The sequence below is a fragment of the Pinus tabuliformis genome, chromosome 9 (assembly GCF_031772625.1).
Source record: "Pinus tabuliformis cultivar Carrire ecotype Pingquan chromosome 9, CPIR1, whole genome shotgun sequence".
Classification (NCBI taxonomy): domain Eukaryota; kingdom Viridiplantae; phylum Streptophyta; class Pinopsida; order Pinales; family Pinaceae; genus Pinus; species Pinus tabuliformis.
The window spans coordinates 1,236,962,129-1,236,986,798 of NC_142307.1; the positions used below are offsets into that span (position 1 = coordinate 1,236,962,129).

The 24,670-nt window shown below is 41.5% G+C and overlaps 1 protein-coding gene across 2 annotated transcripts in view; it reads right to left on the minus strand.

The window, feature by feature from the left end:
* The window catches only part of SVR1 (pseudouridine synthase family protein), a 246,940-nt gene extending 222,963 nt beyond the window's left edge, over positions 1-23,977 (minus strand). Inside the window, exon 1 of one of the 2 annotated variants that reach the window (XM_089440617.1) lies at positions 23,172-23,977. In XM_089440617.1, coding sequence (XP_089296743.1) covers positions 23,172-23,667 — 496 coding nt within the window. In that variant the 5' untranslated portion in view covers positions 23,668-23,977. The remainder of the gene's footprint in view (positions 1-23,171) is intronic. The other variant, XM_089440616.1, reaches the window with a different exon arrangement.
* Positions 23,978-24,670: the final 693 nt, after the last annotated feature.

Genomic DNA, 24,670 nt, shown 5'->3' on the forward strand with positions numbered 1-24,670 from the left:
GTATCCCCCTAGAGGATCCATTCACTCCGGAATCACGGTCCCAAAGAGTTTGTTTTTGGAGCTGCCCCTAGAGCTCACTCCCAAAATGATTTTCTTTTGGGAGTCGCCTTGGGAGATAGCTTTTGGCATTTAAAAATCACTCCCTAGAAATTTTGGGAGCTCCATCAGGGGACTTGCTTCGCCATCACTCCCAGAAATTTATATTGTTAGTTTTGATAGCATCGGATGGTGTTTTAGTCTCAAACCTTGTAGAGAGGTTAAAACACTTGAGTTCTCCAAAACCCATAAATCGTTTCTGGAAATTCCACCTAGAGATAGCTCAATTAAATTAATTGACCATCATTTAAATTTTTCCTAAGTCTAACTTAGGAAAACTAGTTAATCAATAGTAATTAATTGAGAAAGGTGAGAATTCTCTAAAAACTCACATCGACATGGAGATGATCTCACTCATCGATTAAGTTTTAATCTTGGTCGTTGGAGTCCCAACTAGACATTATAAGAGAAGGTCAATGGGTAGATAGAGAAATACACAGACAATGAGAGCCAGTAGTGTGAGTTCCTTGGCAGGTCGAGCTATCCAACTTCAGAGGTCAAGCAAAGGAAGAGAGTTCGAGCCAGAAGGGATGCAGAGGGGCAGAGACAGTGATTCCAATTCCAGAGAGTCAGGAGAGTAGGACGAGTTTATTCTCCAGGAGGTTGTGCAAGGGATGTGCAATGCCTCAAGAGGAGCAGTTCGATATAGCTGTGGGGAAGTTCAATTCAATTGCCAAAGGTCGGGAAGTCTTCCAGGCGGCTAGGAGGATCGTTTCCAGAATAGTAGCAAGCACGACATCTTGTTTTGAGAGGGTTTGTCAGGGACACGTGTGGAGGCCAACGCAGGAGCAGCACAGAGGGGTTTGCGTAAGGGCTAGACGGAGCCTTTCAAAGGGAGTCAGGTGTCGGGATTGCTTGGAGAGGAGGGTAATTTCCCTTAGTAAATTTTGCCAATATTTCTCTCAGATAGAAAATGTCGGTTTGGCGTCATTTTATTGTACTCATAATTTCACTGTTGCATAATAATAAAACCCTCAGTTGTTGCACCGGTTTTCCCACATTGGGTTTTTCCATGAACAATTGTCCAAAAATAATTGTCATATTTTATGTGTGTGTGCTAGCATTTCTCGGTTTCCAACATTTTTATTTCCACAACATTTATTTTATTTGGTGCAGAAATTGCAATGTGATTAATTCGATATTAATCAAAAAAAAATCTTTGTTAATGAATTAGGAGAATTAATTCCAGTTGTTGCATTTGAAGTGAATTTTCACATATATCACTTTCTATGTCACTCCTGAACTGCGCCCAGATCACTCTTCAAACAGTCTTCTACAACCCTGAGCGCTCCCACATAATACCAAGAAAAAGCAAATTTTTTTTTATTTTAAGGCACTGTGAGTCCCATAGGAAAGTCCCAATAGCCATTTGTGGTTAGGACAAAGGCCTTGGGAGCATTAAATTGGTTCTTCCTCGTCTTTTGCATTCCATTTTATCATTTCATGCATCTATGGCTAGGGTTTTGAGACAAGAACTCACTGATTTATCGGAAAGCATGTTGGTGACAACTTGGAAGAGATCCAAAGTTGCAATAGTCACATAATAGATTTCATTGTTATTAACAGTTAGAAAGTTGAAGAGATAAGCTCAAACCCCATTCTTTTCAAAGATTTTTTCTGTGTTGTTTGATTTTAGATATATCATATGCTCTCCTCTCCTACTCTTTCCCATTCCTTTTCTCTCTCATTCTATTGTAGGCTTGTCATCCAAGACTTAAAGAAAATGCTCATCATATGGTGTGTGCTTCTATTTTATAAACCCATGGTGTTATTGGGGAACTGGCATGATAGGGCCAATAACAAAGAATAGTAGGATATTCATAATGACCCATTCTTCGAAGATGAAGGAAGGGGTGCAGGAATTGAAGGTGAAAGACAGGGTGAAGATACAAATAAATCTAACTTAACACCCCTACAAAAGTATGCAACAAAACTTGAGGTGGGTAGAGGGGTGGAACCACAATTTTTTGTGTAGAAAGGACTGTCATAAAGGCAAATCTTACATCAATTCATATACTCGTGTCAGGAGGCATCATTGAGGGATAATTCCAAGTGACAAGGCCAATGCTAGTGGAACCAAAGTTTGCCCCCTAATATCAAAATAAGAGAGAAAAATATGTCAAGGAAGAGGAAGCAACAAAATTAAAAATGGAAAAGGACAAAAGTTTCAATCCAATGCCCCATCGAAAATGTTTGGCAATTCCAAAATTTACCACATCTAGTCCCTGATAGGTCGGGGCTCACATGTGTAAGGTGGTGTTAAAATTTGGGTACCAGAGGACAAATGGTTCCCTAAGGCTTTGATCTTTGGCCTAGGGAAAAGTGTCCAAATTTATTTGTACTTTTATCCTAAAGTTACTTTATAAGTGGTAAAGTCGATTTAATTTAAAAGTGACTTTATAAGTGGTAAAATCAATTTAATTTAAAAGTGACTTTATAAGTGGTAAAGTTACACTCTAATTTAAAGGTGACTTTATTAAAGTCAATGAAGAATTAGAAAGTGAAAAATTGACTATGGAAATAAAAGGCTAAGTGGGTCTTTATTTAAGTGGGTGAGTTAAAAAATAGAAAGTGAGAATTAAATGCACATTTATTCTCATCCCTAGATCTAAATGAATCTCAGCCATTAGATGTTAGGGTAACCCAAAAGGTCATTTAGAGAGTAAAAGGAGAAGAAAAGAGAAAAAGATCAATTCATTCTTTCATAAGCATTTGAGAGAAAGAGAAGAGAAAGCAAGGAGAAATTTCTTAGCAGTGAGGAAGTAAAAGAGAGCAGCGAGAAGACATTTTATCAAATCTGGGAAGCAGCGTTTATTGGCACGCATCCCAAGGCAAAACCGTACAGCAAGAGAAAGGCACAAAAATCGAGGAAGAGGGACAGCAGCAAGGGCACGAATTTTGAGGCAGTCGTACTGCTGAAATCCATACATTCCGTACAACAAGTTTTGAGCACGATTTTCGAGGCATGTCGTACAGCGTTTAATGTTGTTTTATTACTGGAAAATTTTATGTTTTGGCAGTTTGCTGATTGGCACGATTTTCGAGGCAGAGTTCAAGCATAGAAATCGAGATAAGTTGTAATTTGTGGTTGCTAGAATTTTTACTGTGTATTTCAGTTTCTCTGTAAAGCATTTTCATAAATAAATAAGAGCTCTCAAACTGGTTTTCCCCAAGACTTGTAGGGAGTTTTTCCAGGGTCACATTGACCAAAAATCACAGTGTTATTTTCTGTATGTGGCTATCATAATTTTGTTGTGTTTTATTTCTACAATTTCAGTAGTTGTGAAATCACTAAATTTGTGTTTTCAAAAAATATTGTCATTTCTAGAATTTAGAATTTTTATCATGCTTGGATTTAAAACTAAATGCATGGAGTGATAAGGAAAACTGAACACCGGAGTGGGGTTGAAATTCTTCATGGTATCAGAGCTTGGTTGGCTAAAAAGTGCAATTTGGGACAGCAAAGTGAAAATTACAGCAAGCTGATTTTTACACAGAAAACAAAAACCTTTACCATAGATTTGAAAATTTCAGTTTGGTAGGACAGTGAAACATGTCTTTGGGTTTGAGAGTTGAAGACGGGTTGGATGGGCAGAACAACTACAGTGCATGGAATTGTTGGGTGTGGAGCATGATTATTTAGAGGTCTTTGTTTCAGCCGGATGTATACCCCAGGAAGTTTGTACACCCCTCCATGCGGGGGGGTGCGGGGGGGGACTTGTCCCCCCCATGGGGGTTCGAGGAGGCCCATCCCCCCCGGCTGGGGGGTCCGAGGGCCAACGGTCCCCCGGCGGGGGTTTCAGGGGTAGCGCCCCCGAAGCTAAAAACAGATGTAAAATTGCCTTGTAAAATATAGTAATTTCTAGTCAAGCTGGGTCGTGCATTAGGCGGATGATCTAACGGTAGAAATTATGTCTAGTTTAGGGTTTTTTGCCCTAGAAGGAAACCCCTCCCTTCGTATGAGGGCATTGTATTGAGGTTGTGGAATAGATGTGTATTCTTCGAGTGAGAAACAAAGAGGTGAGACTGTGAGAGAAAATAGAGGATATTACAACGGATCTGCTGTAGGTTATGTCTCTTCATTTGCCTGGATAATAGAAAGGAAGGATTGGCTGTTCAGGGTGGACGTAGCCCAAACTGGGTAAACCACGTATATCTGTGTCTCTCTGGTTTTATGCGTTTTCTGTGTTTATATTTATGCAATATTCTATGTGTTCCATTGCTCTGTAATATTTAATTTTCTAACAGGAAGGAGAGAATCCAAAGCATCTTTGAGGAAGCAAAAGTCTGTGGCATTATGGTAAAGACCACACAGAACCTAGTAGCAGTACCTGCTGACCCTGTACAGTTGGCAAAGTCTAACAAAAAGAATGTTAAGGCAAAAAAATTGATTCTGGAAGGAGTCAAAGATCATGTCATTCCTCATGTGAGAGGAAAGACTTATGCACATGAGATGTGGATAGCGTTGACCAGTCTTTACTAGAGCTCAAATGAAAACAGAAAAATGGTCCTAAACGAGAAACTGAAGACCATTAAAATGGCTAAGACTGACAGTTCTACAGCATACCTCACAAAGATCACTTCAGTGAGAGATGAGTTGGAAGCCGTAGGTGAGATCATTGCACCCACTGAGTTGGTGAGGATTGCTTTGAATGGTCTTCCCAAGACTTGGGAAAATTTTGTGGATGGCATTGTTGCACGGGAAAACCTTCCCGATTGGGAGAGGTTGTGGGATGATTGCATTCAAAATGAGATCAGAAAGAACCATCTGGAGGCAGCCAAACAGGTGGAGGAGGATGACATGCGGCATTGCTAGCAAGAGGCAAGAAGGACGGAGCAAAGAAGCAAGCTTCCAATAGTGGAGGCAAAGGCAAAGGTAAAGGCAAGCAGCAAAACAATGTTAAGGACTATTGCAAAGTCAAATGTTGGAATTGTCAAAAGTTGGGACACTATGCTGTTGTGTGTCCGAAGAAGAAGAACAAGAAAGGGAGAGACAAACCCATGGCAGCTTCTACAGAGATAGAGAGCTTCTCAGAGAGCTTTGATCGGGAGTTTGGGTTCATAGCTTGTGAGGCCACTAGTGCAGGATCACCTGCCATACAGGTTCAGAGGGAGTGTGCACTCTCCACTACTAGCAGAGCATCTTCTAGCATTTGGTATGTTGACAGTGGCGCTTCCCGCCACATGACAGGAGTCAAAGAGTACTTCTCAGAGCTTTCAGAGGATGATACTGATATGGAGGTAGTACTTGGTGATGACAGCATGGTTAGAGCAGTCGGTGTGGGGACATTGACATTTGATAGGGGACCCAAACCTCCCTTGAAAGCGTCAGATGTGTTATATGTGCCTGAAATAAAGAAGAACTTGATATCCGTCTCAGCGCTTGAGGACAGAGGGTATGATGTGTTGTTCAGGAGAGGGCAGGTGCTTATATATCCTAGGGGAACTCCAGCTTCTTCAGCTAGAGTGATTGGTGTGCGCCATGCCAAGGTGTACAAGTTCTCATTCCAGCCCCTGATGGCATTGAGTAGCAACACCCGAGACAGGACCGACAGCAGATCTAGCAGTTCAGAGTTGTGTGAGATTTGGCACCGCAGGATGGGGCACATGTATCATGGGGCCTTGAGTACATTGCGGGAGATCACCACTGGTGTGCCAGATTTCAGTTCTAATCACCTTGATGTATGCAAAGGATGTGTTATGGGGAAGTTTGCCAAATCCCCTTTTCCCAACAGTGACAGCAAAGCGACCGGGATCCTTGACTTGATTCATACCGATGTGAGTGGTCGGATGTCTCATGTGTCCTTGAGTGGCTATGAGTAATATGCTTTATTCATTGATAACCACTCCAAGAAGACTTGAATTTATTTCTTGAAGACAAAGAGTGAGGTCTTCAAGCGGTTTCAAGAGTTCAAAGCTCTTGTGGAAACCCAGACAGGTAGGAAGATCAAGGTCCTCAGGTCAGACAATGGAGGGGAGTATACCCTTGACGAGTTTGTTGATTTTTGGGCTCAGGCAGGCATTAGGAGGGAGTTCACAATTCCTTACAACCCCCAGCAGAATGGGGTTGCGGAGAGGAAGAACAGATCCATTGTAAGGGCTGCCAAAGCCATGCTTCATGATCAGGGGTTACCTTTATTTTTGTGGGCAGAGGCCTGCAACGCTGTTGTGTACCTGCAGAACAGGTGTCCACATCGTGCCTTGGGGAATGTGACTCCAGAGGAGGCTTTTTCTGGGAAGAACTGATGTTGTGCACTTTTGTATCTTTAGGTGCCTTACATATTCCTATGTCGCCAAGGAGAACAAGACCAAGCTAGAGCCCACTGCAGACAAGGGCATCTTTGTGGGTTATAGCGAGACCTCAAAAGCTTATCGAATTTATATTCCTGCGCAGAGGAAAGTGGTTGTCAGGCGGGATGTGAAGTTCGAGGAGGAGAGAGCTTTCAGGAGGTCACGGGAGTTAGAGTATCCAAAGTCACCAGACCCTCAGGAGCAGCTGAGTCAATCAGAGGGATCCAGTGGTCAGGGATCAGGAGGTACATCGATTACAGTGTCAAGTCCATCAGTGAGCAATGGCTCTCAAAGTCAAGTGGGTGGTTCTTCGGGCAGCATGCAGGGCAGTCCGCAGGGCAGTTCACAGGGTATTCCACTAATGTATAGTTCGCACGGTACTTCAGCATCTACAGGCACAGATTCAAGCATGAGGTCAGTTGGCAGGCCTTCAGGAGTTCAGGCTTCTAATGATGATGAGGAATCTTTCACTCCGGTGGGAGAAGTATGCTTAGGGAAGAGGAAGCCCAAGTGGCTTCAAGATACCTTGCGCGAGGCCACATCAATTGCTGGGTCAACAAGACAGGTTAGAGAGAGTAAACCACCTGAGCGGTTTTGTAGTTACATGGCATTGGTAACAAACATTGTTGACTCCGAGCCTTCTAGTTATGAGGAGGCAGCCAGCCAGCAGGTCTGGAGAGAGGCTATGATGGAGGAGTATTCTTCTATTATGAAGAACGATGTTTGGGAGGTAGTGTCGAGGCCTGAAGGTAAATCAGTTGTTACTTCCAGATGGCTCTACAAGATAAAGCATGCTGCAGATGGCAGCATCAAGAAGTTCAAAGCTCGATTTGTGGGAAGAGGGTTCTCACAGGTAGAGGGAGTTGACTATGAGGAGACCTTCGCTCCCGTAGCTCGGTATACATCTATTCGCTCCATTATATCGATTGCAGCAGAGATGGATTGGAAGATCCACCAGATGGATGTGAAGGCCGCATTTCTTAATGGCTTCATTCAAGAGGAGGTTTATATTGAGCAGCCGCAGGGCTTTGAGGTGCATTGTAAGGAGTCCCGTGTATGCAGATTGAAAAAGGCACTCTATGGCCTAACGCAAGCTCCTAGAGCTTGGTACTCGAGGATTGGTACATACTTGCAGCAATTGGGTTTCACAAAGAGTGAGGCTGATCCGAACCTATACTTCATTGTGGTGGGTGAGGAGCTTCTCATTCTGGTGTTGTATGTTGATGACTTGATCAACACTGGTGCAAAGAGACTCCTTGAGGGCTGCAAGAGAGATCTTGCTTCAGAGTTTGAGATGAAGGATATCGCTTGATGCATTATTTTTTGGGATTGGAGATGTGGCAGGAGGAGGGGCATTTCTTCCTGGGACAAGGGAAGTACATTGTGGATATTCTTAGCAGATTCACATGGAGGACTGCAAACCCATGTCTACACCTATGATCATTAACTGGAAGAAGCTTCATGCTTCTGATTCCGAGTTGGTGGATCATACTCTATACAGACAGCTGATTGGTAAATTAATGTATTTGGTCAACACTCGACCAGATACATGTTTAGCAGTTAACAGTATGAGTCAGTTCATGTGTGAGCTCAGGAGAGTGCACTAGGTGGCTGCAAAACACATTATTCGTTACTTGCAGGTGACTGTGGATTTTGGTCTGGATTATAGACAGGGTGATGGAGTGAGACTGGCAGGGTTCACGAATTCAGATTGGGCAGATTGTGCTTCAGATAGGAAGAGTACTTCCAGGCGTTGTTTTGGGTTGGGTTCGGTAGTTGTGTCGTGGATCAGCCGGAAACAACAGTCAGTTGCATTGAACTCAGCTAAGGCAGAGTATATGGCTGCTAGTTTGGCTAGTTTTGAGGCCATATGGCTTCACAAGATGTTGTTTGGTCTATTTGGTCAGGCATTGAGACCTTCAATAATTTACTGTGATAATCAAAGTTGCATAAAACTCACGGAGAATCTAGTTTTTCATGACAGGTCAAAGCATATTGAGATCAAGTATCACTTCATTAGAGACTATGTCCAAAAGGGAGTTGTCAAGCTTGAGTACATTTCCACAAATGAGCAGGTAGCGGAGATTTTCACCAAGGCCTTACCACAAGGCAAGCATGTCTACTTCAAAGACAAGATGGGAGTGGTGAGGAACACTTTCCTCGGTAAGAGGGAGTGTTAAAATTTGGGTACCAGAGGACAAGTGGTTCCCTAAGGCTTTGATCTTTGGCCTAGGGAAAAGTGTCCAAATTTATTTGTACTTTTCTCCTAAAGTGACTTTATAAGTGGTAAAGTCAATTTAATTTAAAAGTGACTTTATAAGTGGTAAAGTTACATTCTAATTTAAAGGTGACTTTATTAAAGTCAATGAAGAATTAGAAAGTGAAAAAGTGACTATGGAAATAAAAGGCTAAGTGGGTCTTTATTTAAGTGGGTGAGTTAAAAAATAGAAAGTGAGAATTAAATGCACATTTATTCTCATCCCTAGATCTAAATGAATCTCAACCATTAGATGTTAGGGTAACCCAAAAGGTCATTTAAAGAGTAAAAGGAGAAGAGAAGAGAAAAAGATCAATTCATTCTTTCATGAGCATTTGAGAGAAAGAGAAGAGAGAGCAAAGAGAAAATTCTTAGCAGTGAAGAAGTGAAGGAGAGCAGCAAGACATTTCAGCAAATCTGGACAACAGCATTTATTGGCACGCATCCCAAGGCAAAACTATACAGCAGGAGAAAGGCACAGAAATCGAGGAAGAGGGACAGCAGCAAGGGCACGAATTTTGAGGCAAGTTTTGGGCAAGAATTTCGAGGCAGTCGTACTGCTGAAATCTGTACGGTCCGTACAATCCATATAACAAGTTTCGGGCACGATTTTCGAGGCAGTTCGTATAGCATTTAATGTTGTTTTATTGCTGGAAAAATTTATGTTTTAGCAGTTTGCTGATTGGCATGATTTTCGAGGCAGAGTTCAAGCACAAAAATCGAGATAAGTTGTAATTTGTGGTTGCTGGAATTTTTACAGTGTATATTTCATTTTGTCTGTAAAAGCATTTTCAGAAATAAAGAAGAGCTCTCAAACTGGTTTTCCCCAACAGTTGTAGGGGGTTTTCCCAGGGTCACATTGACCAAAAATCACTGTGTTATTTTCTGTGTGTGGCTGTCATAATTTTGCTGTGTTTTATTTTTGCAATTTCAGCAGTTGTGAAATCTCTAAGTTTGTGTTTTCAGAAAATATTGTCATTTCCAGATTTTAGAATTTTTATCATACTTGGATTGAAAACTAAATGCATGGAGTGATAAGGAAAATTGATAACCAAAGTGGGGTTGAAATTCTTCAGGTGGAAGTATGCGCAAAGTGGAAATAGAACAATAGAGGATCTCCTTAATGTTGGTGGTAGGGAGGAGGTGGACACAAAAGTGATAAGGTTTCTTTATGCACGTGGTATACCATTCTATTTTCTTTAGTCGCCCAATTGGCATGTTATGGTCAAGGTCATTCATAATGCTCCTAAATAATATGAGAGCGTTGGATATGAGAAAGCTAGAACCATACTGCTAAACAGGGAAAAAGCCAAAGTTCTAAGAGCTCTATGATGTTTATAGATGAGTGACCAAATAGTGGGGTTTCCATTATATCTAACAGTTGGACAAATGTTAAAAATCAACATTTGATAAATGTTCTTAGTGTGTCGACTAGTGGCACAATCTTCGTTTATTACATCTTCTCAAAACATCTCAGACTTCATACTGAACAGTGAAAACCATTAATCATATTGGATTGTCCAATGTGAATCAAATAATTACAAATAATGCAACACATTTTAAGGTAGTAGGAAGAATGATTGAGCAAGTACATCCTCACACTTTGTGGCCTAGCCGTTTGGTGCACACATTCATTCTTTTGATGTATGATATTGTTAAGAATAGAGAGTGTGATTGGATCAATGCCTTGTACAAGAAAGGGAAGTCCATCATCAAACTCATCATAGGCATATTGTTCCCAACAACATTTACTAGTTTCACTCTAACTTGCAACTACATTAGCTCATAAGGACTATATTTGGTAGTCGGGACCTTACCTTTAGGCACCTGTTAAAGGTGGGATGGGTAATGGTTAATGTGCTAGTAAGTGATTTATAGGAGCAATTAAGGATACATAATACAACAAACAAAGACAATGATGCTACGATGCAAGATAACATTCTTGATCCTCATTTTCAATCATTGGTTAAGTATGTTTTGCAGTTCACCAAGCCAGTTTATAGCATGATTCCATTTGCAGATTTAGATCAACCAAAGATAGGGGAAATGCATCAGCAAATGGACACCGTGCTAGGCCAGATTAAAGACATCCTTGAGCCTAGGGATGCGAACTTGTATGACTATATTCGTATTGGGTTGGGAAGAGGTGGGCAAAGCTAAATATTCCACTGCATGCCTTAGCATATGTCCTTACACCAAAATATTATTCTACATCATAGGTAGAAGACCAATGCCTAGTGGCAGGGTGAAGAGCAAACTACACATGGATCCACAAGTTCAAAGTGGCTACATGCAAGAATTAGACAAGCTTGTCCATGATGAGGAATGTGATACCATACAAAGGCAACTAAGCGCATACATAAGTTCCCAAAGATTATTTGGTTATGACTATCCAATTAGAGATCGAGCAAAGTTGACTTCTCTCCAATGGTGTAACTTATATATGGTGATTCTGCCCCGCAGTATTGTGTTGGGCAAAACAACTGCCACAAGTTATGAATGTTTCTTCCACAAAGACGTGTTGGACCACCTACAATTTCATACACAATGGCAAGAGAAACAAGATGAATGTAACCAAACAAAGAGAATGGCTTTTGTGCATTACAACTTGCAGTTGTTGTCCCATTATTGTGAGGAGGTAAAGATGGATAATGAATATAAGCTTTGGGACAACCAGCCAAAGGAGGACAATTTGGAGGATGGAGCATTGGCTTTGTGTAATATCCCAAATGGAAATTAGCAGTGATAAACAAAGCAAATTAAGCACATCTAACACAAGAAATTACACATGCAATCAGGTAACTAGAAATGCTCAAAAAACACACCAAAATGGGCCAATTTTATTATCAAATCATAGGAGCACAATGTGTGATGGAAGGAATGCACGTGGGCTTGCTCAAAGCAAGCTACAAGCTCTAGGTGTCCAATAATGACTGCCCAACTGTTGTGGAGTAACTCCTCTGCAAGGATCTGCGCTGGCCCTAGTGACACTGCACTGCTGGCTAGAAAAACTGAAGATTTGCCCCACCTCCGGTGCTCAGAAAATTCTGCAAAATTAGCCCTGGTCTCCTCTCACCAAACCCACCAAAACCCATAAAGGAATTGGGCTAATTCCGACCTCCCAAAATTGCCCTATTTTGGCACTACACCCTCCTGAACAAAAATTGCGTCCCCTAGTGCTGGAATCTGTTGAAATCCTTCTTATCCCTCCTCAATCTGCTAGTGAAAGTCTCTAGGAAATTTCTCTGGAATTAGGAGAGATTGTGTGTTGAAGTCCTGGCACCAAAGAGTTGAGTCCAACTCTAAAATACGTTTTCCGATCTCTCTCTTGCGCATGCCTAGGAAGAGATATTTGTTCCTCTCAAAGGCAACGATCTTCAGCCCCAAAATTCTCCACCAAGCTTAGTCTTCCCCTGGGGCACCCTGGGGCAGCTTCTCGAAATTTCTCTCGGCAAACACCCCCTGGAAAATAATTGAAATCAGTGGCATGTGATCCTCTACTGCATCCTCCTGGAGCACGAATTAGATAAGGAAAATGGCCGAAAGATGCTCCCAAAATTCCACAAATCTCCCTCCAATGTAGCAACAAATTTACCTTCCTAGTGTGGCACTCAAAGTCCATCGAAAGAAGGGTGAGTTCTCCCCTTGGAAAACTTTGTGCTAAGCAACACTTGTGACCCAACTAAATAGCTTGAGCAACAAAGGTAATAGAAGAGTGATCAAAAAGCCCCAATAGTTTCTATGCTCCTATTTATAATTTTCCTTGCCTCCTCATGTGGGTCCCTCCATCCAATATTTTGACCTCCCTCCTTAGCAATTCGACTTTTCTCTCCAAGGGGATGCGTATTACATGTGGGTGTGGCCCCCACATTCCACTAACAAAATTATTTCGGCCCCCTTCTCCTAAGTCTCATCCCCAAAATTTCCTGGTCCCCCATAATAGTCAAAACTGCAAAATTGTGAAATTGATTTTAGGGAAATTATTCTAGGAAGGAACATTACACTTTGGTGAACTTGGAGACTACTCTTTTTTATGGCAATAATCTTATCGAGATGCCACCCCCACCTATGGCCATCTCCAACCCAACCAGGACTCCAACTACGGGATCTTTAGGTCCAACTTCATCTCCACACTTACCTCCACATCCACAGCTACATGGGGTGACATAAAATAGATAGTATATTAGAATAAATGTCTTTATTTTTTCAATTATTTAGTTTTCATATTAGAATTTTAAATTTTCAAACTTCAGTTTCTAATATCTATTTTGGAAATTAGGCACATGGCCTATTTTGTAAACATAACTCTTTGGTCATGATGGCCTATTTCAATTCATAAATTCATCGTCTACATTACTTCCTAGTATTTAATTGTACTTTTAAGTCTTTGTAGGTTTGTACTTTGTAAGTGTATTTACAATATGGTCGATGTTATCTATATGGTACCAAATGGTTTATGCTCCATAATTAATCCAAATTCTAATATGATGACATTTTTACAACTTCATAATCATGTAGTTAAGTAGCATACATAATTTAATTGTAGTTAAATGTTTTTAAGTGTATTTACAATATGGTCGATGTTATCTATACGATACCAGATGGTTTATGCTCCACAATTAATCCAGATTCTACTATGATGTCATGTTTACAACTTCATAAACATGTGGTCAAGTGGCATACATATGTATGTTTTAATCTTTTCAGCAACCAATTTGGTATTTGGCATGTTCTTTGGGAATATATAAGCATAAAATATATATTATTAAAAAGACACTAATAGGATGTTTGCTCCCATGTTTTTTGGGAAATGGCACTCCTACTTCCTCCTCCCACTCCCACTTCACTCTATGCTATTGCAATATTGGCTAAATCTAGGTGTGTTAGCCTCAATTGTGATAAGAGCAAGCTTGTTCATTCATATTTGTGTGTGTGTGCGTGGGGAGGAGGGGGGGGGCGGTAGGGCTTTGTAGCCATTTAAAGACACCATGGTTGCCTTAACTCTAGATAAATATTATCTAGGGCAACTTGTGTAACAACCACTACCTCAACAATTGTGAAAACCTGTACATCATCATATAGTTAATATTTACAACAAGACTACAAGTAACCATCAAGTATTGGTTCACTGGTGAGGTTGATCGAATATTGCGTGTTTCACTAGAGTTCCATTCTTACTATGGTCTACCCCACCTAAATGGCATATCTAAAAAAAGGGATGAGGTTGGGTTCAAGTCTCCAAGCCAATGGAAGTCCATGTGACATGGCACAGCCAAGGCCCCCAACCAAGCCTCAAAGCATATTTCTCCAAGTAATGTTCAACAGAAAAATTATTTGTTGCAAGCTTTTCAATTAGCCAAGAAAGTGTGCATGGTATGATCAAAGTTAAGTCTTGTTGTCGCAAAATCTCTCAAGCCTTGTGAGGGGACTCACAAGGCGAAGGCCAAACCCTATAGCAACAATGAGGAAGGATTTCCACTATCACCTCAGCAATCTCCTTCTACTGTTTAGTGGAGTTTCACCACAAAGGAGGCTTCCCACCTATAGGGCTACTCTAGATAGAAGGCTCCAGGTGCTATAAATAGACAAGGAAAACATACCCTAGATTGGACAAGGCTCAATTCTTCTTTCAAAGGAGAAATATATCCTAACCCTAGACTAGCTAAATACTTCTACACGCTAGTGCTTTTTGATAAGAAATGAGAAAGGAGTATCTAGACATGCAGGGGTTAAAGAAAGGGTTTACTTAATGAGTAGATCAACAAAGGCACAAAATAAACCCTCAAAATAGGCTTCAAGTTGAAGCTTGGCTAGGGATTAGGGGTTTCTAGGGCACAAAATCGACTAGGAAGGATGACATCAGCCTTATTTTGGGGAGGATTCAGCACAACAAAAGCAAGATTTTGCATTTTAAAAGGTATAACAAGGTAAACCCTAAATTTTCATCCACAAACAACCATCCAATATGGCCATAGAGGCAAATTGGCCCTAGAATAGCGCTAGTGGCTTGCCTTAAAAATCCTACGAGATATGAAAGAAGAGAAAATATTTTAATTTTAATGATTTTTTATCAACACAACTTTGGCCAATGCCTATTCCTACTTGGGCAAATTTCAAATGAAAAGAAAAATTGAATGGATTAAGTTGGGGGAATATGTTTTCCACTTGTGAAACCCCAACTATCTTTTTTGTGATGGGAGAAATTACATAGAAGATGCACACTATGATTTCTTCTATGGATTTCAAGGAAGAATATATTTAACATGAAAAGTTTAACAAAAATTTCCAATAAATAATATGCCTTTAGTCACGAAACATAGAGAAACCCTAGCAATAATTCATCCACATGCAAAATAATGAAAAATAAACAATAAATTTACAAATATTTTCAAGAAAAAATAAAATAAAACCTTTTCTCAATCCCAAAAACACATCTCCAATGCAATAGTCAATCTCCAATAGAAAAATGCTCCAGAATATCACATATTTGCCAAGCAACAAAAAAGACAAAGGCAATTCGCATTCTAGAAAGAAGAGTTGAATTCACATGTGTGATGATGAAAAGAAAAAGCAGAGGGATCCTTTATTTATATGAGGTCTATCCCTTCACTTTTACAAATATATTAGCCTAAAATCCCTAAAACAAGTTTGACTTAGAGTGTTTGACAAGACAAGGGCTTACAAGCCAACCCCCTAGCTCAAACCAATAAAATAATGCCATAAAATCCCACACATGTGGATTGATATCCTCCAAAACCATGACGTCATTTTTGGGTCATAAACGCTAAAAAATGCATAGGATGGGCTAATGAGATCCCCCATCATCATAATCAACTCCAAGACTTGAGGGGAGACCTCAAGACGTGCCTCAAAGTGCCTCCATGTCCAAAAACCCAGCTCTGGGTGCCCTACATCATCCTCTCAAGGGCTAGATGGGTGATGTGGCACTATCTCTCTCTAGCATTGGGGCTCCAACTGTGAGTACAAGTCCTCCCTTGTCATCTTGGGGACTATGTCACAAGGTTCGTGTTACTTTTTGGTTATGATGGTAGCATCGTACAGGTGCTCTAGTCTCAGATGGTGCTAAAAGGCTAAGGAACAAAGAATCTCCAATACCCAGAAATCGTTTCGTGAGATATGGCTCTGAAACACCTTAATTAAATTAATTAACTAATAATTAAATTATTTCCTAAATCTAACTTAGGAATGTTGGTTAATTAAAGTTAATTAATTAAGGATGCTTGAGATTGATCTAGAGACTTCTATTGATGAAGTCTAATTGATCTTAGTTGTTGATGGAGATTTAATCTTGGTCCTTGGAGTCTCAACGAGAGATTATAAGAGCACCTCGAAGGGATGGAGATAGACACAGTTGTGTTACCTTGGCAGATTGAACTACCCAGTTCACAGCTTCAGTGAGGACGCAATTTGAGACAAAGGGAGAGCATCGAAGAGAGGGAGTAGCAGAAAATTAGAGACCAGGGTTCCAAAGAATTTCCCAACAGTTTTCCAGTGTTGGAGAGGCAAGAAAAGGGAGGTTGAATTCTTCTGCAGAGAGAGTCGTACAGGCAGTGTGAGTTAGCCAGTATAGCAATGCGAGTTTGTTATACTCTTGACCTGCGAGAAGATACCAGAATACCAAATATGCGAAGAAATATACCTAGAACACAGAACAATAAGAAATAACAGCAAGTATTTTATTATTCAGAAAGGAAGAGGGGGCAACCTCCAATAGAGCTAGGCTCAATTACAAAATAAGACACAACACTCCTCAAGGGGAGTCTCTATCCTTTATATAGGATTCATACATGCAATACCATGGGTCGGTATCATGGTTCTTATTAATGCCATCTATCTAATACCATGGCCCATTTGCAACTAATTGTGGTCCCTTCTTTAAATGCGGGTCAACCACTTACAATTATTAATATGGGCTTTATTGACTCTTTAACTAACTATAACTATGACTCAACCCTATTACATAAATAAGGGGGTTAGGGTTGGACCCTAACATGCCCTCCCCCATAAAAATAGCCTTGTCCTCAAGGCTGAAGCTACGGAAACTACTAAAGAACAATGGCTGGTTCCCAGGTCGCATCTTCTGGAGAGGTGTCTTTCCACTTGACGAGGACTTGCTTGATCATGCGGCCGCACAGGTGTCATTCTTGCATGTCAAGAACTTGTTCAGGTTGGAGCCAGATTGAACCTTCTTCATCCAATTCCTATAGACTGGTTTGAATTCTGCAATGGTTCCCAACCACTTTCTTGAGGCATGAAACATGGAAGACAAGATGGATTTTTGTAGTGGGTGGCACAGCTAGCTTGTAGGCTACTTCTCCGATGCGCTGAAGTATTTGATACGGTCCGTAGAATTTTGGAGATAATTTCTGACAACCCTTGTCTTTGAGTGATGTTTGCTTAAATGGTTGCAACCTCAAGAATACCTGAACCCCTTCTTGAAATTTGCGTTCTGAACAATGTTGGTCTGCCTGTTGCTTCATGCGATTTTGAGCTTGATGGAGATTCTCTTTGAGGTGGGCCAGCATGGTTGCATAGTTCTGTAGGAGTTGATCCACTGTTGTACCTTCGAGCATCCCTGGATATAAGAAGTAGGTGAAGGAGGGAGTTGGCCATAAACTGCTTCATATGGAGTCATTTTGGTGGGCATGATAGTTAGTATTATACCACCATTCGGCTAGAGGTAACCATTGTACCCATAGATGTTGCTTTTCTAAAGTGAAACACCTAAGGTAGGTCTCTGGACATTTGTTGACTGCTTCAGTTTGACCATCAGTTTGGGGATGATAAGAAGTACTAAGTTGTAGTTGGATACCTTGTAGCCTGAAGAGTTCCTACCAAAAGTGACTGGTGAAGATCAGGTCACGATCAGACACAGTGGAAGTGGGCATGCCATGCAATTTCAAGATCTGGTCCATGAAAGATTGAGCCACCAAAGCTGGTGTAAAAGGGTGGGATAGGGCGCAAAAATGAGCATACTTAGAAAGTCTATCCACAACCACCATGATGACTAACTTGTTACCTGACTTCGGAAGACCCGTAATGAAATCCATAGAAACCTCCGTCCAGATTGAGGCAGGGATGGGCAATGGCTATAATGTGCCTAGGGATTTGACTATTTCTCCTTTGTGGCGCTGACACACATCACACTCAACTACAAAAGTAAGAATGTCCTTTTTCATGCCTGTCCAAAAAAATGAACGTCGAGTGCGAGCATAAGTCTTCTAAAAGCCTGAATGGCCTGCAGTGGGAGATGAGTGCAACTCTGCCAAAATGCGACTTTTGAGGGTGGATGTTGGTGATATCACTACTTTGTCCTTGTAGCGAAGAATCTCATCCTGCCAAGAGTAGCCCGCTGTGGAATTTGGATCCACCTGCAATTTATTAATGAGTTGGGAGAGCAAAGGATGTGAAAACCATTCCTTGCGAGCCTCTTCAATCCACTCTGGAATGGGAAGAGAGATTGCTAGCAGGGTGCTTTCCTCCTCAAATTGGCGTGATAAAGCATCCGCTACGACATTTTCTCGCCCTTTCTTGTAAATTATCTCATAATCATATCCCAACATTTTGGCTAGCCATTTATTTTGTTGTGGCGAGGATAGGCGTTGCTCCAAAAAATATTTAAGGCTTTGATGGTCTGTGCGGATTTGGAAACGTCGTCCCAATAAGTATGGTCGCCAAGTATCCACTGCATGTAATATGGCCATCATCTCCTTCTCATAGGTAGATTGTCCCAGATTTGTCCCACTTAGTTGTTGGCTAGTGAAGGCCAAGGGTTGACCTTCCTGCATTAAGACAGCCCCAATACCCGTACCTGAAGCATCACATTCAATCACAAAAGATTTGGTGAAGTCGGGTAGTGCCAATACGGGAGTGGAACACATGGCATGTTTGAGAGCTATAAATGCCTGTTGCGCTTCATCATTCCAAAGGAATGAATTTTTCTTGAGAAGGTGAGTGAGGGGTCTAGCAATGCGACCATAATTGCGGACAAATTTGCGATAGTAGCCAGTGAGACCCAAAAATCCTCTCAAGGTCTTTGATTGAGGCCAATCCTGCATTGCTTGGATCTTTTTGGGATCCACCCTGACACCTTCACGCCCCACAATGTGGCCCAAATACTCAACTTCTTCCATGCCAAAAGAGCACTTGGACAATTTGACAAATAATTTATGCTTTCGGAGCAGTTGCAAGAGCAGATCTACATGCTGAAGATGTTTTTCCCAGGTGAGGCTGTACATGAGGATGTCATCAAAGAAAACAAGGATAAATTTTCTGAGATATGGTTTGAGCAAGTGATTCATGAGGCTCTGAAAAGTGGAGAGACCAAATGGCATGACCTGGAATTCATAATGGCCTTCATGAGTTCGGAAAGCAATCTTTGGAATGTCTGCTTCTTTCATGTGAATTTGGTGACAGCCCGAGCGAAGGTCGAGCTTAGTAAAGAATTAAGTCCCATTTAGTTCATCCAGCAAATCATCAACAACCGGGATGGGAAATTTATCTTTGACCGTCAGCTTGTTGAGGGCCCTGAAGTCTGGACACATACGCCATTCCCCATCTTTCTTGAGCACCATGACCACAGGCGATGAATAAGGACTAATGCTATGACGAATGACACTAGCTTGCTAGGACGAATGACACCAGCTTCCAAAAGTTCCTTGATGATTTTTTCAATTTCATTCTTTTGGGCGAACAGATATCTATATGGGCGTACATTTGGTGGTTGTACCCTGGGACCAAAGTAATGTTATGATCATGTTCCCCTCTCGAGGGTGGAAGCTCGTGAGGCTTGTCAAAGACCTGCAGATGGTTGTTTAAGACCTGTTGCATCTCCAGATGAATATGAAGAGAAGTGGGTTCGAAGGCCTCAATGGCATTAAATTGGCCTATAACTCCATGGTGGCCCTTTTTTAACAATTTTTCCATCCTATGCGAGCTAATGATAGAAGGAGCACCTGCCTGGAGCCCGCGGAGGGTATGTGTGTAGTTATTCTGCTTGAAGTTCATAGATAAACCTGGAAATCCATTGTGATTGGGCCGAGTGTGCGGAGCCATTCAGCACCCAAGACAATGTCACACCCACCCATGTTGATGGCAAACATGTGGGTCTTTAGGTGATAATCCCCAATTTGAAGTTTGACATTTTCACAGCGACCTTCACATTTCATTGTCCCCCCATCAACAATTTGGACCTGGAAATTAGAGACTACTCTGACAAAACAATGCACTGCTTCAGCGACTCTTTGATGGATAAAGTTATGCGTACTGCCACTATCAATCAAGACTACTACAGGGCGATGCTTAATAAGACCTCTGATTTTGAGAGTTTGGGGAGAAGAAATTCCTGACAAAGCATGAAGCCAGATCACTGGTTTTTCAGGTGTAGCTGGGAGCTCATTGTCCGGTTGGTTGTCCTCATCTTCCTCCTCAGGCCCCTCAAATGGTGGGGCTTCCTCAGATGAACTGTGATCAATAGCATCAATTTGAAAGAATTTGGGTTTCTTGCATTTACGCCCCGGGGAGTATTTCTCATCACAGTAGTAACACAATCCTTGCTTTCTTCTTTCCGCCATTTCCGCTGGTGACACCTTTTGAACCTTAAGTGTTTGGGTAGTGCTCGAAGCCTAGGTGGGGCGTCCCTTAGCTATGAAATTTGGACAAGTTGACTGGACCGCTAATGCGCATTCTACTTCACGAGCTATCTTGCAAGCTGCCAGCCATGAGACTGGGTGTTGTAGTCGGACGTGGGCTTGTATGGCGTCTTTGAGACCACTGATAAAACATTCCAAGTAGAATTCATCTGCTAGACCTCCTGTGCGGAAGGCTAATGCTTCAAAGGCTTTAATATATTCTTGCACTGTGCCTGTCTGTCGGAGCTTAGTAAGACGACCCAAAAAGTTAGATTCATGGTCAAAGCGATCAGAAAGGGCTTTTGAGAATATCTGCCAAGTCAGTGGCATTGCATAGCAGCGTTGATGCCACTGCCACCATTGCCATCTTTCTTGGTCCAAGTACAGGCTTCCCACACTTAGCTTAGTCGCATCATCTCTGATGTGATTCAATGTGAAATATTGCTCCATTTGTGCTAGCCATATGGCCGGATGAGAGCCATCAAATTTATACATGTCCAGCTTGGGTGGTCGAAGCTGGGACTGTTGGTGGTTTCCATAGAAGTGAAGAGAATGGCTAGACTCGCCCTCAAGGTTTTCATTAAAATCATATGCCTCCGATTGTGCCCCCAACTTGCCCTTTGTGATTGTGTCAGTTAAGGTCTGGATTTGCTTCGTTAATGCCTCCAACTTTTGTTCAAGGGTGTCAATCTTCTCATTGGCCATAGCTTGAGCTCTGGTTTGTACCATGCACCGATGCGATGCACTTGTCGTTGCTGTGAAAAAAGAAATAAAATTTGGGACCACCCAAAATTTTGACGCTGACAAGTGAATGGTACCACCTTGCTCAGCCCGTCGACCTGATTCTTATGGGCTAAGTCTCCTATAAGCGTCCCGGGAGGGTCTCAGACCTTTTTTTTTTACTTCGAAAGGAGTTTTACTCCTCGCTTAGGAATACTGCAATAGCCAATTCCCAGAAAAGTTAATTCTGCCCAATGTCCTGCGAGAATCACGCCCATGTATAGGAGCCACACAAATAGTCAGATCTGTCAGCGAAACCCTCAACTGTAGAGTATGAGTAGGAATGTGGCAGTGATCGAACCCCTGCTGCTAGATCTGAATGGCAGATCTGATTGTTGCGACTGCTACAGAACCCAAACTGCTAGATCTGAATGGCGGATCTGATAGATCTGAATGGCGGATCTGAGAGATCTGAATGGCGGAACTGATTGTTGCGGTTGCGACAGAACCCAACCTGCTAGATCTGATCTGGCAAAGATGATGTGTGATCTAGAGAGAGACAAGGGAACTATGGTCTCAAGGAGTGTTAGGTGCTACAGATCGCAATATACATAAGGGTCTGACAGTAGTACTTGGCCCAATCTTTCAAGGCACTAACCAAGGAGGATCAACCGTACCCTTAGCCGTACAACCCGACTACCATATCGTACGCGCGAGTAATCTCCCCGAGTGTTGTTTTCGGTGTACTGTAGCAACAAGACGGCTAACGGTTTATCTATGGCGAGGTTTCAAGAGAGCCTAGGGGGCTTCCAATATACCCAGAGGGTACTTGGAAGACAGTCCGTGTGCGGTTCTGTCTAATGCGCTACTACTCGAAGGGGTACCCACAGGGGTTACAAGGGAGTCCAACAAGCGTGACCACCTCTTGTATTTCCTGCATGCATGCCTCCCCAAATCCGCAGGTTTATGCGCTCAACGACAGATCCCGTGGTTTAAAGACGCCGGAACATGTCTCTAGCCAAAAAAAATTCTGCTAAAAATGGAGATCCCACCAGCCCTGGAAAGTGCTCTGATACCACTTGTTATGCTCTTGACCTGCGAGAAGATACCAGAATACCAAATATGCGAAGAAATATACCCAGAACACAAAACAATAAGAAATAACAGCAAGTATTTTATTATTCAGAAAGGAAAGCAATGTTCACTTGCCTCTTCGAGGGGGCAACCTCCAATAGAGCTGGGCTCAATTACAAAATAAGACACAACGCTCCTCAAGGGGAGTCTCTATCCTTTATATAGGATTCATACATGCAATACCATGGTTCTTATTAATACCATCTATCTAATACCATGGCCCATTTGCAACTAACTGTGGTCCCTTCTTTAAATGCGGGTCAACCACTTACAATTATTAATATGGGCTTTATTGACTCTTTAACTAACTATAACTATGACTCGACCCTATTACATAAATAAGGGGGTTAGAGTTGGACCCTAACAGAGTTACCAGAAGAAATTAACCATTACAGTACCTGTCGATTGATGACCCACCTTCCTTCAAGAGGAATGTCAAATGGTAAGAGGTGTCTCACCGATGCAAATGGTGGAGGACCATGGCATATCATCATGTACTGAGCAATGTAGAGCTGCTAGGAGGGAAAAAATCTCCTATAGGGTTACCCACTTTTTGGTCGGTAACAAGTCCTATTTAGGGATCGAATATCTTTGCCTCACCAGACACCATGCTCGTAGTTCAACAAAAAAAATTATTTACTGCAAACTTTTCAATTAGCCAGGAACGTGTGCAGGGTATTATCAAAGTTAGGTCCTATACAGGGGGTCGAATATCTTTGTCTGAGCAGACACCATGCTTGTATTATATTAGCATCGTAAGTGTCTTTCCTCTCATAAACGTTTTGATCACACTTGAATACATTGACGAGTAATGACGGATTCTATAAGGTATGTCTTTGGCATAAAGCACGTTTGTTTTCACCTTATTGAATGGAGTAGGGAAAATGAAGAACGGTAAGTAAAGTGCAATATTATACAATCTGCAGGTTGGCAAAGGATCAATTATCATAGTAGGTATTTGGGCCACGAATAAAGCCAGAGGTATACAGAAATTTGAAACGAACCAAGAAAAAGTTACTTACCCCCAGCTTTAGCCAACACCTTGCTAAGGCGCTCAGGTTTTCTAAAAGCCTCGTTGTAAAATCTGCGAGCTGCTTTTGAATACTTTGGCGGCGGCGGGGCCTGCTGCTGCTTTGGCCTGGAGACTTTGGGGGAGAGTGGGGATGAAGATGAAGAGGGAGATGGAGATGAAGGGTAATCTAACAAATCGACTGGGCGGGTGGTTTGAAGGCTCAAATTTCCCTCCGTGTCCTCTACAATCCACGGGATGACCGTGCCCTTGCCCTTACCCTCATTATTATTTGTTTGAGTTTTGGCGCCGCCTGCCTTCACTCCCGCGAATGAAATATTAAAAGAAGATGATGCTCTTATTATTATCGACGATGATATGTTCGATGGCAGAGGGCGTGTGCTTGTGGGAGGTGAGAACAGCCTCAGCCATTCTGCTCCTCCACCTACTCTTCTTCCAAACAAGGAAGACAATATCACCAGAGACGAAGATGGTGAAGCTGCTGCCATTTCCAGCTTCAATGGCGCTTCTTGAAATGCCTTATTTACATCTCCATAATGATAACAAGTGAAGGGCCTTCAAAAAATAAATCACTGAATCCAATCCAGTCCTGTTGTCATTAGCAGTCCACAATCGTTTGTGAAAAACGTCCCACAATCGTTGCGCTGAGTATACGTTCGAAGGAATTTTTTATTTATTTCAAGATAAATTCGTTCAGTCTCAGTCGTAAACAGCTAACTGTTGATGCAATAAGCCAGAAGAGATAACTCTTTATGTGATAAACCAGAAGCTTTTATAAGCTTTAGCTTTGTTACGGGATAAATCCATATGCACACGTAGATTCATTTTTCTCTTTGTTAAATGACACACATATATAAACAACCGTGTGTTTAAGAAAATGTGTTCTTTGAAGTTATTGCAACCCAATGTAAAATCGTTTTATCTCGGTAAAGTTGTGAAAAGGAAGAAAATCAAGTTAATCAAAGATGTGGAGTTTTCGACTAGTATAGTATGGGGACTTTTAGATGGAGCTAGATAGAGGATGTTTGTCTAAGGGTATAGTTATTTTCTTTTCTTAAAATTTGATGATTAAATGTAAATTAGAAATTGGCCTAGTTGAACTTTTTGTTATATTGTGGATATTATCTGGATACAATCTTCATTATACATTTCGACTAATTGGATCGTTTCTTTGTGAATCTCTATACGAAGAGATTGTGAATGTGTTCCCAAAGAATCTTTGTTATATTGTGTGCCACGAGGATTGCCCTTTAAAAGCAGCTAAAAGTATTTAGATTATATGGGAATTCAAAAGTTTTTGTGGACTAGTCTAATGGAAGAGTTCACTTATGGGTCATTCATTTAGAATTGTGACAAAGAAAAATCTATCAACTACATAAGCATTATGATGAATTGCAAGTTCTTCATATATATATTGGAAATAGTGCTTTGGCGAATATGGTATCTTTTTTTTCAAAAAGAAAAAATCGACATACTTTCTATTAAATAAAA